Source organism: Homarus americanus, unplaced genomic scaffold (genome assembly GCF_018991925.1).
Source record: "Homarus americanus isolate GMGI-L3 unplaced genomic scaffold, GMGI_Hamer_2.0 scaffold16712, whole genome shotgun sequence".
Lineage (NCBI taxonomy): Eukaryota > Metazoa > Arthropoda > Malacostraca > Decapoda > Nephropidae > Homarus > Homarus americanus.
The window spans coordinates 3,625,841-3,644,471 of NW_024757794.1; the positions used below are offsets into that span (position 1 = coordinate 3,625,841).

The 18,631-nt window shown below is 37.3% G+C and overlaps 1 protein-coding gene across 7 annotated transcripts in view; it reads right to left on the bottom strand.

Annotated features, from left to right (window-relative positions):
* Nucleotides 1-10,784: 10,784 nt before the first annotated feature.
* Nucleotides 10,785-18,631, bottom strand: part of LOC121857679 (set1/Ash2 histone methyltransferase complex subunit ASH2-like) — a 64,063-nt gene continuing 56,216 nt past the window's right edge. For 6 of the 7 annotated variants that reach the window (XM_042353747.1, XM_042353745.1, XM_042353744.1 and 3 more), the window contains exon 12: nt 10,785-11,010. In XM_042353747.1, coding sequence (XP_042209681.1) covers nt 10,909-11,010 — 102 coding nt within the window. In that variant the 3' untranslated portion in view covers nt 10,785-10,908. The remainder of the gene's footprint in view (nt 11,011-18,631) is intronic. The other variant, XR_006087252.1, reaches the window with a different exon arrangement.

Genomic DNA, 18,631 nt, shown 5'->3' on the forward strand with positions numbered 1-18,631 from the left:
CATTACACATAAAAAATCTGTTCACAAACAAGAAAAACAAACCTAGCTACTGTAAATGAGTACCTAGCTACTATAAATGATTACCTAGCTACTGTAAATGAGTACCTAGCTACTGTAATTTAGTACCTAATTACTGTATTTAACACCTAAGACAATAAAAAAATTAATCAAATATAAATCTGATAGATTACCTTAAGGGACCATAGCTTTTGAACAGTGAAAAAGAGGTATAAGAATAGAATAGTTGTATAAAAGTATTTTTGCAGAACAAACGTTTGCATAGGAGGAATGCCTGTAACAGAAAAAATTTAAATTTTGAGATGAGAGCAATATACTCAGGTATTTTTTTCTCTATCTCCCTATATAAAAATTAATATACTGCAGAGTTCCATGGTTGTACTCTACTCATTCTTTACTGTTTGGTTTTTCATGAAACAACACAAAATTGCCAAGTCAAAGGTAAGGTTAGGTAAAGATAGGTTGGGTTAAGTTAGGAAAAGTTAGATTAGGTTAGGTCCAGTTTGGTTTATTTTTCACATGTTTTTACAACACAATTTCCCCCTACCTCAAAACCTTGCCCATTTTGTGCGATCAAAAGTGTACTTTCTTATGTGAAATCGAAGTCTAAATAACTGGAAAATTTTTAATTTGCAAAAAAAATGCTATAGGATATTCTTTTTTTCTATCTCCCTATTTAAAAATCAATACTGTACAGAGTTCTGTGGTTGTACTCTACCGAATCTTTACCATAATAAATTTATTATATAGCCTAGTATGATTTAGCTGTAGGAGCCAAAACTTGGTTAACATTCATTTTAGGACAGCCCATGATTTCATAGTAAGGGAATTTCTTTTTGTTTTTTAAGTAAGATTATTTGTATATTATTCTTGGGTGTTTTTGGGGCTTCTCTTCTGAGTTCAACATGCTTACTCGTGAGATTTTTTATTTTTTATTTATTTATTTTTAAAAACAGGGATTAGCCCACCCTGCACAGGTCCCTGACCCACACCAAGGCCTGGAGGGCAAAAATATAATAATAATAATAATAATAATAATAATAATAATAATATGAATGATATGATGATTATTAATAAAATAATGAAATGATATGAAAATAATAATAATAATTCATAATAATTATAATTTGTAATAAATAAAATCTATAATAAAAAATAAAATAAAATAATAATAACACTGTAGTGGACGTCTCCCCTACAACTGCGTAGCCGCATTCCAATGCCACAGTATCCTAGCAACCTGCCACCTGCTACGTCTTCCCTAGCAACCAAACAAGCGGCCCAGGGGGGGGGGGCGTCACCAGATGCCACAGTATCCTAGCAACCAGCCACGTCTTCCCTAGCAACGGAGTCAAGAAACTGGCGACTTCCCACGGGTTTACTTCCGGCGGCTGTGTATATAAGCTCTGTCTCTCCATTGAGATTCATTCTGGCCTCGGTTCCTGAACACGCAACACCTCCTCCTCCGCCGCTGCCTGGCGGCCCTCGCTTCTCCTCCGCCTGCCTGGCGGTCCTCGCTCCCGCCGGCGAGCATGGCGACCCACCAGCTGTCCTTCTCTGAGCGTCCTCACCATCCAGCTCTCTTATTCTACTCTACGTTCCTGAACACGCAACACCTCCTTCATGCAAGCTCCTCGTTGTCCAGCTCTCATTCAACCTGGAGGCCAGCAACAGGCAACATCTTCTCTAACGAAGCTCCTGCACATCTACCTCCTTCAGCACGCTACTCACCGAACGTGTCTACTGAGCAGCTCCTCACCACACGGCATCTCCAGCACCAGACTGTCTTCCATATAACTTATATTATATAAAAAAACCACCACCTTAGAGTTTCCATCCATCCATCCTGAGTGCTAGACAACATAGTATCACGAAACCCTACAACACTAATAATAATAATAATAATAATAATAATAATAATAATAATAATAATAATAATACACCTTTTCACATATACGATGAGACATTGTTATATATCTATTTGACAAATTTCATAACCGAATGACACTCTAAAATAACTGTTCGTTCATGCTAACGGAAATGATTGACATAAGTTATGAAATTGACAGCCGTGAACAATAAACCGACAGTCTACATATAGTTTGAGAATGTAACAATTGGAGAATGACATACCACCAACAGTTATTTTAGATTGTCATTCGATATGCGTTCTGTCATTCGGTTATGAAATTTGTCAAATAGGTATAACAATGTCTCAACGTATATGTGAAAAGGTGTGATAATAATAATAAAGAACCATAAAGAAATACAAAAAGGAAAAATCAAAAGTGAGAAACAATATATTTACCGTATGTTGTGTTGTCAATAGTAAGAGAAACAATTGAGACCCTGCAATTGTGTGTAAATGTGGCAGAAAGTCAGATCAGCAACCTGGGACTTGGTCAAAATTTTTGTGGTGCCATATGGCAGAAGAGTCTACCATTAGACAATACATTTTGCTTCAAATATCTTCCCAAGCGGTAGTACCTCCCTCTTTGGTAGCTGCCTCCTTCACCTTGAGATGTTCTGTATACCACTAACCACATGGGATTTTTCTTCAATCTTTGGTGATTGAAAGTAAGAAAATTGAAGTGAAATCAGTTCCCTAGGCTATGTTAGGTTGGCTGGTAAGGTTTTCATGAACTTGCCCAAAATATGAATGTGAAATCCATTCAGATACATCAAAATATACAGGAAAAACATAATTTCATCCAAAAAGTTGTAGGTGATCCTGAAACAAATGTTGACCAAAAAACTTAGTTTCCAGCCTTATATTCTTAACAATACAACAATGCTGATGTTAACTAGCAATTATGAAGAGTGGATCAGTACTAAATGCATTAAATGAATACAGTTGTACCCCACTTAACGCGGTCAATTGAACCCAGAGGGTCCCGCGTTAAGTGAAATCCGCGTTAAGTGAACAACAGAACATATGGGATTAATTCCAATAGAAACCGGCCCGACCCCCAAACTCCAAACACAATTAATACTTAAGAGAAATAGAGAAATACAGTCGCCAAGTTAATGTCCATTCAAATAATGGACTCAACTTCCTCCCCCTCTCACACTACACTGCTGGCTCTTCCCTCTCAGAGAAATTTTTGGGGGAAAACCACTAAATTTTAATAAATAATACCTCAAACTAAAGTTAGGATAATACAATTGACATTGCTGGATTCCTTGTAAGACCAGGAATATTTTGAATATAAATGTCATATATTTTGCACAAAAGATAACAGTTACCTAGAGAAAAAATTTTATCTAAAATTTGTATGTTTAATGCAAAATATATGATGTTTATATTCAAAATGATCACCAAATTATAAGAATTCCAGCAATGTAAATTATATTCTGACCGGGTAATTTGTATGAATTTTATGAGCTAAAACAAATATCTTCAGTTAATAAAAAAAAAAAATAATCTTCACAACACTATCTGTCAATCAAAGTACCCCACCTTGCCTCCCCCCCTCTTCCAACCGCGCGGTCAGTCCCAACCCTCCCCCCCACCCCCCACCAATCCTCCCTTCCAGGGTTTTTAACATTTAGTATTAAATAATACCTCAGATTAAAGTTAGGATAATATAATTGACATTGCTGGATTCCTTGTAAGACCAGGAATATTTTGAATATAAATGTCATATATTTTGCACAAAAGATAACATAGTTAATTTGAGAAAAATTTTTATCTAAAATTTGTATGTCTAATGCAAAATATATGATGTTTATATTCAAAATGATCATCAAATTATAAGAATTCCAGCAATGTAAATTATATTCAGACCGGGTAATTTGTATGAATTTTATGAGCTAAAACAAATATCTTCAGTTAATAAAAAAAAAAAATAATTCTTCACGGGGTAACAGATGGTCGGTCGGTCCCTCCCTCCCCCCCCCCCCACCAACCGTCCCAAGGAGATGTGTGGGATAACCACTAAATTTTAATAAATAATACCTCAAACTAAAGTTAGGATAATATAATTGACATTGCTGGATTCCTTGTAAGACCAGGAATATTTTGAATATAAATGTCATATATTTTGCACAAAAGATAACATAGTTACTCTGAGAAAAATTTTTATCTAAAATTTGTATGTCTAATGCAAAATATATGATGTTTATATTCAAAATGATCACCAAATTATAAGAACTCCAGCAATGTAAATTATATTCTGGCCGGGTAATTTGTATGAATTTTATGAGCTAAAACAGGCAGTCAGGCAGGGTGGGGCAAATCTAAAAATAGCGTCTCGAGCCGGACACTCACCGCGTATATGTGGAAAAAATCCGTGTTAAGTGAAAGTTCAGCTCTGGCGAGGCACCGCGTATATGATAAAACGCGTTAAGTGAAACCGCGTTAGGCGGGGTAATACTGTACCTAAATTGAGAAAGAGCTCATAACAACTAATGAACAGTTAACAGTGATAAAAGTAGCTCTACGACTCACTTCTCTCAATCCTTCGGAAATTAGAAGAAAGACAAGTTTCTGGTCTTTTTAGTGTTGGAGCGTCCCATTACAGATGATAAAATAAAAGCGCATGCCAATAACAAAATGTGAATTTACTAAAATATGTCTCTTCCTTTAATCCTTGGCTGCCAACTATTTTTTATACCAAGCAGAAGACTTGGCTGTGCCACAATAGGTGGTGAACAAGTTCACCCATTGGAGTGAGCCACTCTCCTGTAGTATAGAATCCTTGGTATGGAGCCAGCCACAAACACACACCACTCTGTAGTGACAGATTTTGATGCCAGCAAACCAAGCAAACACACATCACTCAATCTAATAAATAAACTTCCTGGCTGACTGCAGCTCACTATGCAGACAATACTGTATAGTATACAGGACGTCAGGCAAACCAAGAGTTTTCTAACAGCTGTGGTTATTTCCACAGTAAAACTGAACCAGCTCCTGTTGCTATACAAGCAACAAGTATAAATTGGTTAAAGAAGGGTCTTTCGCTATTTAGACCTATAGCCATTGTAAATACTTGAAGAGTCTCAAGAATTGAGCTCACTAAAGAATAGTACAGATTCCATTATCTTCATGATAAAAATGTTCATTCCTGTACACAAAATAATTTTGAAGATGGTAGTATGCTACTTGCTGTGCACACCCTACTGAGTGACATACAAACAACTTATTAACTTCTTGTACACTATATAATTATGAACAACTACTGTACTATAAAATCTTGTCAGGTATCTTAAAATTAGTAAATTACTGTAAGTACATAGATCTCATGAAGATCAGGAAACCTTGCTTATTTCACCTGATAATTAATATGCCCTAATACAGTACATTTAAGGTTAGATTAATGGGTGTTTAATCATCAGGTGAAATAAATTATGGTTCTTCATCTTACCGAGATCAAATTAATTTAGAACGTCAATAAGTGATCACATAATCTTAAATTAATTTGATAATAATTGAGATACAAATAACATATACCGTACACCAGCACAATATTTTCCCAACATGTCTTTGGGCCGAGAAGCCAGGCAACTGAATGCCATAATACTACAGTATCTGTACAGTACATGTACTGTACAATATATCTATTGTCACTGGATGTGACAACAAAAAATCGTTTACTACTGGTTAAAGCCCTGATGGATTTTTCTTGACAAATTATCTTGAGGTACAGTTTTCTCAACTATAATTATGAAGGTACTGTACTAAATTTTCACTAAAAGTGAACCTGGAATATTTTTTGGATGATACAGTAATAATAATGGAATTCTAGACTACCTCGTCAAATAAACTTGAAATAATTTTCTTGATAGTATGCCTGGAATACTGGATTTTCATGCCATATAATCCCAGAACAGGTAAAAATTTAAAACTTTACATAATGTACTTCTGCAATGTCTTTATATCAAATAAAGTCTACTTCATATATACTGTAATAGCCTTGGATTATTTTGCAAGATAGGGATTGTGAGAGTTTGCAAAGTAAATAATTGTGACACAAAAATACTGTACGTATACATAATTCAATTCCGTATTGCATAAAATAAGGAGTTAAGGACCAGAGGCCCAAGAAATTCACCTAGCAATGCAAGAAATGTACAGCGTTCTGGCAGACCATGGAAAAATAGAGAGAAATGTACTGAAATGAAGAAAATTGAAGGGGAAAAAAAATCCGTCTGCTGTCTCGGACCAACCCAACGTCCCACAGATTCCACACATGACTCACTCAGTCTGCTTACATCAATACACCTACAAAAATTAATCAAAAGTTTTCTAGCACACTTGTATAAGAAAAGAAAGATTATTTGTCTGTTTCCTGGACACCTACAGTACATGAATCAAAATTATCTTTATGGGTTTCTTGCACCCTCCACCATTTTGTCAATTATCCCCTCACTTTTTCTGCCATAACTGTGTCAGCTAATGCAGTCTTCCCAATGACCGGTATGAAGTATAGCTTAGCACATTTAATGAACTGTCAAATGAGCCTTGGCTTGCTGTCACTAGTTTGCTTCCCATCTCTCTAGCAACCGAGCTTGGATTTCGTTGCCTCAGAGGCTCATCCTGAATCACAAGACCCCTCACTGCAACTTTACATTGTTGCATGTTCGCTATCCAATTCTTCAAAGTATCCTCCATTTCTTGGTACAGTGGCAGCCTTAAATACTGGATGATCTCAGATATGAATGGCCATGCACATGCTGCATGAATCTTGTCAGTCTTTAGTTTGATGCTGCAGATCATGCTTTCATTTATCCTGTTTCAGTGTGCCACAATTGACACATTCCACAGGCAAGTTCATAAAATTTTTTAACTTTCTCTTCTTTTTCTTCCTTGAACAGGAAGGAGCAACAGCTACTGAACATTTACACTCCTTGGTTAGTGGTGCACTTCATAAACTCGAAGGGAATTGTGAGAGTAAGAACAAATGTCCTTGTGTTTGAGTGAATAATGGCTGAGTGACACCATGACTGCAGCTAGGTAAGTGTGCATGCATGGTAGCTTTATTGGCATGGCGGTTAATTAAAAATGTTTCAAGCTTGGTTTTTCACATGTAATACTGTACAGTATAGGAAAATTTTAGTAATTTAGGTAGTCACAAAATGAAAAAAAGTGGAGCAAAAAATGGCAAAATACCCCAGGGCTACAGTATACAATACTGTATTGATTACAGGTACAGGGTATTTAGTAAAATCCATGTGTAGTATGTCTTAAACAGAGCTATTGTCTATATGATATTTTTTAAATAGTTAGGGTTATTTAATTCAAACACTCATGACCACTTGCATTTCTTGTACTCCTTACAAAAGGTTCAGAATATTTCCCTCATTAAAAAATCTTACTTTAGCATTAAAATATTCAGTTACCACACGTATGAGAAAAAACAAAACAATCCCATTCATTGTTCTTTTCTTGTTTTTATAATTTCTTTCTTTGATGCATAAACCACTATTATTTGGATGAAAAATTGGATTATACTTGAATTTCATCAAGACAACCTTGACGTTTGTTGGCAATTCAGTAAAACTTTTTGACTCATGATGATGGTCAACACCTTTCTTTATTTTTGCTCCAGGGTAGTACTAAATTCTTCACCACTATTTAATCATAAGCTCATCAGTCCCTTTCCATAATATTCTGCTATTTCTACAATCATTAACTGGTATGTTAACTTTGTATTATACAAAACAAGTTATATGAGTTTGGTAAGACAAATGATCTTACATTCCTTTTAACTACTGTATTATGAACATTTCTTAACTCGACTGGCATGTTGTTTTATGTCAGGTGAGGGTTCCCAATATTGAAAGATATATAGTATAGTCTGGATTTACGAGGTTTTGGTTAACGCGTTTGGTCATTTACGCAGTGCCTTGCCAGAATTGAAATGCTTTAATTACCCGGTAAATTTGGTCATTTACACGGCAAGTCGCTGGAGGGTCCAGACGCTCCACGCTATTTTTCATTCAAGTGGTCCATTCTCGACCATACGCGGGAAGCGACCTAATGCGCACTACGTCACTGTTGCGTTATCTCTGACGTCATATGACGCATCAGACTGTGATTGGGCCACGCATCCTTACCTCCCTCCCCAGCTAGCTGCAATTGGTTTAATGTAATATGACGTACCCTGCCACCACAGAGAAGGAGCCGCTACCCGCGTCGGTCGCCCTGTTCCCAGTCACCCCGTGTATACTGTGTTCTATTGTTCCAGCTAATCTCGAAAGAATGGCATCCGCTGGACCCACACCACCACAGAAAAACCTTGCATTACCTGGACCCAGCCGCTCCAAGCCAAAGAAGATACGACGTGCCCTAAGTTACGAAGTTAAGTACAAGATCGTACAAGAGTTAGAAAAACGAACGAGGCAAGTTGATTTGGCACGCCAGCATGGCATGAACGAATCTACGATCCGGACGATCAAGAAGGATGCCGCCAAGATAAAAGAACACATGAGCATCGCAAAGTCTGCAGGTGCTTCAATAGTGAAGTACAAGGTGCTGCTCAAGACTGAGAATTTGCTGGTGAGCTACTTGATTCGTCAGACAAGACGGAACATGGCGGTGGACACGCGATCAGTTCAGGACTACGCACGTGAACTGTACGTAGCAGTGGCACGTAAGATGGGAATTGCAGAGCCCAAACCCTTCACTGCTTCCTCTGGGTGGCTGCAAGGGTTTAAGAAGAGGAACATGATCACCAACATTAACATTGTTGGTGAAGGAGCGAGTGCTGACCGTGTTGCGGCGAGTGATTTTCCTCCATTCTTACGTGACATTATGGAGGAAGGACAGTACACCAACGACCAGGTGTTCAACATGGATGAATCCGGTCTGTTTTGGAAAAAGCTACCCTACTAAGACCTTCGTTGTCAAGTCTGCCAGCAAGTGTCGGGGCCGGAAATTGCAGGAGGAGTGCATCACCGTTTTGTTTACCACCAATGCCTCCGGTACCTGTAAGCTCAAGTTATCGGTGATCCACACAGCCCGCAAGCCGCACGCTTACAAGAACATGGACATGACCAAGCTAAATGTCCACTGGCTAACCGCACGTAAGGCGTGGATGTTCACTGCTCTGTCCCTCTCCTGGTTTGACGACTGTTTCGTTCCCGACGTCAAGAAATTCTGCGAGCAACAGAATGTTCTATTCAACATTTTGTTGCTCCTTGACAATGCACCAGGACACTCACCCCTACTGTTGGATCGTCACCCCAACTTAAAAGTGGTCTTCCTTCCTCCCAACACTATGTCGTTAATCCAGCCCATGGACAAGGAGTTGATATGCAACGTTAAGGCTGCATTCTCTGCAAAGAAGTTTAAGCTCCTGAACGACTGTACCAACACCAAGGATGAGTTGCGTAACCTGGGTGACACTGACGAGGACGAGGAAGAAGAGTTGGCGGAGCAAGAAGTTCGCGTCAAACAGTTTTGGAAGAAATTCAATGTCAAGAAAGCTGTTGATTTCTTGGTGGAGGCATGGGAGCAGCTGTTTGTGGCAAAGATTTGTCATGCGTGGCAGCATGTGTTGCAAGGTATCCCAGGTGGGAGGCAGAGTCAACCTGTGACTGGTGAGGTTCAGTCTGTTGCAGTGGCAGTGGACCTTGCAAGAGAAGCTGCACAGAGTGTTACAGCTGCAGGCTTCTCCGAGACCACCAACGAAGACATTATGGAGGTGATCAGGGATCCTGAGGTGACTGCCGACGAGATGTTGGAAGACGATGACTTCAGTGAAGATGTTAGTGGTGCGTCAGCCCGAGAAGAACACAAGTTAACACATGGTAATGTTAAGGCTGCCATCGAGTTTGCAGAGAAACTCAAGCTCGTCCTTTCCAACAACCCTGATGATCACTGCTATGAAGTCTTCAATAACCAGCTGTTGCAGACTATGGAGCTGTACATCAAGATGTATCACGAACACATCAACACTAGCCGTCAGAGTAACACCACGGACTTCTTTGCCCGCAACCCACCACAGACAGCCCAAGCCAGTGATAGTGACAGTGATGTTTGTATGTATATTATGTATGTTGTATGTATACCATGTATGTACTCTATATATACACATTATTTCTCTAGTCAGTAGCGTGTGGCAATGCCCGTTTCATGTCACCACACGCTTCGATAAATGTGCCTGGCGACATCTGGAAGCTGCTAGTATACCACTTACCACATGTCGCCTGAGAGGTCAGAGTGAGGTCAGTTGGCCCATATAGGAGTGTAGAGACTACCTGCGCTTGTAAGCGCACTCCTGTATATTTCTGTTAATAAGAACCTTCAGAACTCTACAGGTGTTTATGTTCGCCCCTGTAGTTAGAACCAAGTACCCCGAACATCTCCAATGTTGACTTTGAGGGATTTGTCAGGAAGGCCCTCACAACTATGGTGGATAGTGATGGTGATTCACCTGAGGGCCAGTAATCTGCCCTCTGCCTCGGAACCAGCTGCCATTCCCATAGGCCGACCCATCTCTTCTACTAACGTAAGTGTTAAACCTTTTTTTTTCTTTTACCTGGTACAGTATATTATCCTCTTATTGATATTTATCTTCTATATTATGTGTGTGTGCATACTATCATAAAGTTAAGATACTATTTTTACTACAACGTACGTATTGTGTCGGAAAAAGTTGAGTTTGGGGGTCGGCCCAGTCTCTATTTCAATTAATTCCATATGTTCTGTTATTTCATTTACACGTTTCTCGTTTTACGCGGACCTCCACGGGTTCAATTGACCGCGTAAATGCAGACTATACTGTAATAATTAATGGCAGGCGAATAAAATTATGCAATAAATTTGAAAAATATTTATCAAAACATCAAAATTCTATTGTTTTACACAAAGCTAATCTTTTATATAGAATGCACATTAAATATCCATGGTAATTTTAGTTTAAAATTACAGGTTAATTTTTCTCAAGTGAATACATCCAATCTTAGTTTCCCTTCATTCTCTACCAAGTAAGTCATGTCTGCTAGTGTCCGCTCCACCATGGATTCTTCACACCTTTCATGCATCTGTGGAGAACACAAACAGGATATAAATGAACAACTTTCAGGCCAAGAACAGTATAGAATGTTTTGAAATAGTACATACATATTTCATTCTGTTTTACCACATTTTTACACAACCAGATAAACAGTAATGGACTCTCCACCTGGGACACATGTTGCCTCTTACCTCATGGTTACAGGTTTTTTTTTTATCATACAAGACTTATTTCATACACATGGAGATAATACAAGTGACAATTCCTGTAACTTCCAAGGATAGTCACATTTACCCCTTCACTCCCAGATGGTCTAAAAAATTTTTTATTTCTTTCATTCCCACCAACAGTTTTGTCCATTTGGGGCAAATGCATTATGTTTGCTGACTCCATTCATAATTGTCACCACTAAAGTGGTGATGAAAGCAAAATGCACACACAAGGCATTATTGATACCTAAATAAAATACACATAGTTATCCAGAAAAAGAATAAACATACAGGTAAACTTATATTTATGAAGTCCCCATCTGCGATATTTTGTGTTAATGATGCTGATATGTTAAAACCACTCCCCTATTTGCAATGTAAACAACCCACATTAACAATATTCATTATCCTTCCAACACGGAATATGGAACGCATCACTCACTTCACTTGTCAGTTGAGGAGTCATATACCCTCATGGCCATCTGGTGAACTACAGTCCAGGCATTGTTTCTTCTTGGTTACATGCGTGTAAGAAATGAAGCTCAATGTTTATTGATCATCATCAGCATTTATATTTTTTTGTGTTTTTTACCTAAGTGACTGTGAAGTGCTTTTCCCTGTTTTAGTGACCGTGAAGTGCTTTCGCTCTGATCCCCCACCCCGACACTAGGTGACCTGACATAGCATCATAAGGTCAGTAATATGAGACTACTAATCCCTCACCCCACCTACATAGCAAATGAAAGAGGAGTTTATACAATGCGTGGACCTGACATTGCATTTGGTCAGGTCAATAACACGAGACCCACTTATCCCTTACCACAACTCCATCACAAGTGTTAAAAGACTTAAAAAGTGATCAGTCACATAAAGTATTACATTCAGGAGAAGATTGGACAGTAAACTCCTACTGGAGGCTCAAGACAATAGTAGTAATAAACATTATTTTGTTTATTTATAATATATTGTATGTGTACAGTGGTGTTTGCGTAAATAAATACAGTAAGTCCTCGTTTAACATTGCCCCCGACAACGTTGTTTCGTTATAATGTCGCTACTCTTTAGATACCCATGATTCGTAGAACGTCCCGCCGGTTCGGTATAACGTCGTCACGGATTACTTTCTACGGCGCATCACCCTCTCTCACCCAGTCAGAGCGGGAGGAGGAGCCACCCTCCGGGTCTCAGTGACTCACCACCCTCCTCCTCTCCACTACCCACCACACACTCGCTCCACCTCCGCCCATCAGTGAGTACAATACAAAATGATTTAGTTTATTTATCTTTTTGGATGTATAATATACAGTATAATATTTTCCATAAAAATTCCATTAAATTTATGTATATATAATGTATATTTATGGAGCAAAGGGAGGCTAAGTAACGTAACTCCCGTATTTTATCTATGTCTTGTAAGGAAAATTTATTCAGTTAATGTTGCGGTTTTTCAGGAACGGAACCACGACGTTAAGCGAGGATTTACTACAGCTTTTGTGTTTGTCCCGGGAAAACTTTCCCCAGTACAGGTAGTTCTGCTATAACGCGATAATTGTGTTCTTGTAAAATATCGTGTTATAGAAAATCACGTAATAGAAATAACAGGGCTTATGGAGAAAATAGGGTTAGGTGCAGATTACTCGAAATCGAAAAAATTTAGTAGTTAGCCTAACACAAAGGATAGCACAGTCTAAATAAATGTTACATTCATATCTAATAATGAAATCATACAGTAAATGTAGCACTTTACTTGATGGGGGAGAAGGGTGATTTTGAGGTTGATAAAATCGAGCTTCTCTTCAAGTGTTATATCCTTTCTTTTACAATCATCACCGGGAATTCTATCACCAGAACGCTTCTTGTTGATATTCTTCTTTACTATATTCACAGTTAATACAGTGGGGTATGCTATAACGAACGGATCCTACTACGAATATTCCTATAACGAACGGTTTTACCTATAAAATTGAGAATGCTATAACGAACGAAACTCCTACAACGAACATTATTTATCTTTTTTTTTTTCTAATTTATTGTTTTTTATTACAAATATTAATGATATTCTTTATTTCAGGGGTTTAGATGCATATTTATGCACTTTTTTACAATTTTTACAATTTTATATTATATTTTTCAGTGTTAAGTGGTTGTATTTGGGGGCCTGGAACGGATTAATCCTATAACGAACGAATGCTATAAGGAACAAGGTTCTAGAACCAATTAGATTCGTTATAGCATACCCCACTGTACCACAAAATTGGAGAAAGAGTAAGCAAAAATCGCGTTATAGCAAACAAGCGTTCGCGTTATACAAATATCGTTCCTAATTCATAAATCGCGTTAGCGCAAATTCGCGTTATCAAAACAAGCGTTATAGCAGAACTCACTGTACAGGGTGGAAAATTCCACTGTCTTGGCTGTGACACAGCTCATTCATGAGGCACCTTTTCAGTTTTTTAAATACAGTATATTTATTTAACCAAACATTTGCATTAATTATTCAGGACTATTTTCGTAAAAAAAAATATATAAATAAAGTTTCTAACTTAATTAGAACTGATTTTATACTCTAGTATCAACATTTATTATTAATTTTTTTTTCATAAAAGAATCGAGTCCCCATCATTATAATGTATTGTCATAATATTTTGTTCAACGCTCTTGGGGTTTTCATAAGCGAAACTGTGTATGATATAAATTATCGCTTTAAGGTTTTCATACACAAATTTGTGTATGAATAAAAAATTAAAAGAAAATAATTTCATGTTTCCATATGAACGATAGATATGCAAGAAGCACACTTGGCAACGTTGGTGCAATCTGGCATCTATGTAGACTAAAGTACTCTCCAAGGTTAGGTTACCACACCTGTCTCCCTTTGTTTTTCAATGATGCAGGACATAACCTTGACCCACATTTCCTACACATTTTCTTGTGGTTTGTGCTGCTTTCTTGTTGATTACAGTGATTTCAATCATTCATAAGTGTTGCAAAGAGTTTTGAACCATGCCACCTGTTGCTGGCAGGGGTGGGTAAAATTAAAATGCGCAAGGAGAGTGCACCATGTGGTGATAGTGTGGTGCCTCCTGATGCTTGCACTTATGTAAGAAATAATTATTTTATCATGATTACTCATCTAATACTTTTTGCAGATAACTTAATTACAATATTAATGCAGCAAATCCCGCCTTTTTATCTCAAATAGCAAGCTTGCTATGACCCATTAATTACAATTATCTCTCATGTGGTGCAGTGAAGTAACAGGCCCAACCCTAATGTCTTAAGGGAGAGCGCCTACCCAAACCCAAGAGTGTGAAATATCTTTTATTGGAAAACTCTTGTAGAGAATTTACTCAGGATCATTATGATGTCAAATTCATCTCGCTAACATAATTAGAACAGATGCTGTAAATAAATGTTTATACACTTTTTGCTCGGGTTAGGAGGTGGAGGATTGAGGGAGATAGGTAGGGAGGGTGAGTACAGTCACTTCACCCCCCCCCCCCTCCACCCCCCAAGGTTCGCCTCCCTCCCTCTCACCCAGTGCATCTCCGACTTCTGCCTCTCTCACCCATTCTACTTACTTTAACTGTCATTCATGATACAATATTGTTTACTTGTTATTCATTAATTAGTATAGAAAAATTACTGTAATAATCTGGGCTTATTAATACCTGTACCTACAACACTATATCTCATAGGTAAAAATAATGTCATCAGGAATGCATCTCCATACTGTATATGCAATGGTACCAAATTCATTTCTCTAACACAATTAGAACAGATGTGTGAATAAAATTTTGTACACATTTTTGCAAGCCATAAATACATTTGCTACTTAGCTTTGTCTTTATTCAAGACATCTTCAGGTCATACGACCCCACTAATCCCAACCCTGACATTGATCAGCTCATGTCAATAACATGCTTTTTCACAGAAGAATTCAGTCCCCATCATTATTGTCATGTTTTTGTGACTGTGAAGTGATCAGTATAACTTTGAAAATGTCTGGCAAGCGGTTTGCTCACATCTTTAAGGCCAGGAAGAAGGCTACACTTAAGTTCCCACTCTTTAGACCCTCCAAAGTCTGTGTGGGACTCAGATTGATGTCTCCACTCAATCTCAAGAGTCCCCTCAGCCTTGAAGAGGACATGTGATGACAACCTGACTTGTTCTTAACACTCTTGGGGTTTTCATACGCAAATTTACGTATGAACTAAAAAACTACAATGAAATAATTCTTTTTAGTTAGAATGCTAGATCTGGCACCTATGTAAACTGCTTCCAAGGTTACGTGATTGAATACACTTGTTGCCCTTTGTGGTTCAACGACACAAGACCTTGATCAACATTTTCCACCATTTACTCATGGCTTGTGCTGATTTCTCGTTCATCATAGTGATTTAAGTTACTGATAACAGTACAGTATTGTGATAGTTTTGAACCATGCCTTGTGTTGCTGGTGAAGGTAGAGGAGTGAGAAAATGTAAAAATTACAAGGAGATTGCAAGACGTGGTGATAGGGTGGTGCCTCCTGAGGCTTCTCCCAGTGTTCCTGGCCCTTTTAGTGCAAGTGATCATTTGTCTGGCCTTTCAACAAGCTGTCCTAGTGTGAAAGGAACTGGCTGGCATGTTGGTATGGCTAAAAGGAAAAATAAAAAAGTGTTGTACATGTGGTACCTCAGCCATTACAACGTGGCTTACCTTGTGAGAGCTCATCTCCTTCACAAGTGCGCACTACCCATACTCCCACTAAAACTAGATTTAGTCGCCTTGTTCAGGCTAAGTAGACACTGTGGGGCACAGAGGAGGTGGGGGGGAGGAGGAACATCACTAAATGCTCCAACATATAACAACATGTAAGTACAGAGGAACAGAAATTAATTTATGTTTGTAGAAAAAATAAAAAATAAAAAAGTAGTACAGTATCTTTATACATTATAATCAACAATAATTTATAATTATTATTTTATAAAAATAAAAAAAATAATAAGCATTTAAAACACATTATGTATAATTTACATAAAAAGAATATTGAAAATTTGAGCGAAGAATATTCCCATTTGGGAGATTGAATGGCAGCGATGCACTACAATTTGTTATACAGTGGGGTATGCTATAACGAATCTAATTGGTTCTAGAACCTTGTTCGTTATAGCATTCGTTCGTTATAGGATTCGTTCATTCCAGGCCCCCAAATACAACCACTTAACACTGAAAAATATAATATAAAATTGTAAAAATTGTAAAAAAGTGCATACATATGCATCTAAACCCCTGAAATAAAGAATATCATTAATACTTGTAATAAAAATAAATAAATTAGGGAAAAAAAAATTTAAATAATGTTCGTTGTAGGAGTTTCGTTCGTTATAGCATTCTCAATTTTATAGGTAAAACCGTTTGTTATAGGAATATTCGTAGTAGGATCCGTTCGTTATAGCATACCCCACTGTACTAGTGCTTATGTTTAGATTTAATATTTTTATTGTGATTACCTATATAAAACTATTTGTAGATATATAGGTTGTACCTCTCTAGTCCGGCATTCTGTGGTCCGGAAACTCCCGTGGTCCGGAACGATTTTAGTTTGTCCAATAGGTAGATAGGCAGCTTTTTTTTTTTTTTTTTTTTACTTATCTGAATTATTATTATTATTACAGGAGTATTAAATTTTTGCCCCTCAGGCCCCAATGTGGGTCAGTGACCTATGCCCGGGTGGGCTAATCCCCTTAAAAAAAAAAGCCGCGGGAAATTAAGGTTTGTTTACATCCGGCAGTTCGGCTGCTCTCTCTCTCTCTGCTTGTCTATACAGAGTACAACATTTAACCCTTCAATATATATGAGCAGTAAATAAGTGTTGCTTTCATATTCTTATGTAGAGTAATGACGATATATTTTCACATGTGCGCACTTACATACGAGCAGTCTCACTTTTTTTTTTACCATTAATGGTTAGCTACTTATATTGTTCCATTTATTAACATTAAATAACATTACAGGTACTTCAAACAACCATATTAATTTTTTTACATTAATTTTACTACAGCTAAATCAGGGTCTTATTTTCTTCAGTTTTATATGTAGAACCAATCAGTCACTGGTTTCGTAAGCTTTAACATAAACAATGCCGGCAGCCGTCTCGTCTCCTCTAATATTCCACGTATTATTAATAAATTGTATTGTTAATTTTGCACACACATACATTAATTCAATAAAAACAAATTCAGAAACATTAATTAAAATATATATGAACAGTAAATAAGTGTTGCTTTCATATTCTTATGTAAAGTAATGACGATATGTTTTCACGTGTGCGCATGCGCACTTACATACGCGATCTCTCTTTTTTCTTTACCATTATCGTTAGCTACTTCTATTGTTCCATTTATTAACATTAAATAACATTACTTAAAACAACCATATTAATTTTACTACAGCTACAACCAAGGTCTTATTTTCTTCAGTTTTATATGTAGAACCAGTCAGTCACTGGTTTTGTAATCAACGAAAACAATGCTGTGTCATTTCCTCGTGTGTTTTAATATTCTACGTATTATTAATGAATTGTATTGCTCATTTTGCACACATAAACATTAATTCAATAAAAAAGACATTCAGTAATAAACAATAATGAATCTTTTGTACATAAGAGAAATGACGCTGTTTACACGATTATGCACGTCGTCTGCACGTTGGCGGGCCGTTCAAACCCGTCGAAATTCAAGTTTCCGCCGTCAAAATTTTTATTTATTATTTTTTTGTGTTCCAATAAAATACGTTAAGAATTAAAAACTCGCGAAATTTGAGAAGCTACTATACGACATTTAACCCTTCAATATGTCTTCAAAGAGACCATGATGCAGAGAAAGTGGTGCTAGTGCTTCCAAGCATAAGCACAAGTCACTATCTATCCAGGAAAAGGGTGAATTTCCATGGTCCGGCAATTTCCATGGTCCGGCACCGGTCAGGTCCCGAGGTTGCCGGACTAGAGAGGTACAACCTGTAATATATTTACAGTGCTAAAGCACTATACCTAACCCTTTTATCTCCAATAGTAAGCTTACTAAGATTCATAATGTACAAGTATCTTTTGCGCTCGGAAGGATAAAATGAATAATATGTACTCGGCTTCAGAGCACAATTTACACCACTATTACCAAGCACAATATTAATTTCTTCACAACCTTTCTTCTACAACTATTTTTTATAAATATGTATACTTTATAATAGGATAAGGTTCATATTGCAATCACATGAAATAACGAAGGTATAAAGTGATGTATAAACATTTTCATAAAGCGTAAATAATTTTTTTTTATATTCTGTTCGCGCTTATGTACAGAATTTTTTTTTATTGTGTACAGTACTCATAAAAACTGTTTGTAGATAATTTATTTCCAATGCTAATGCAGCAAACCCGACCTTTTTATCTCAAAAAGC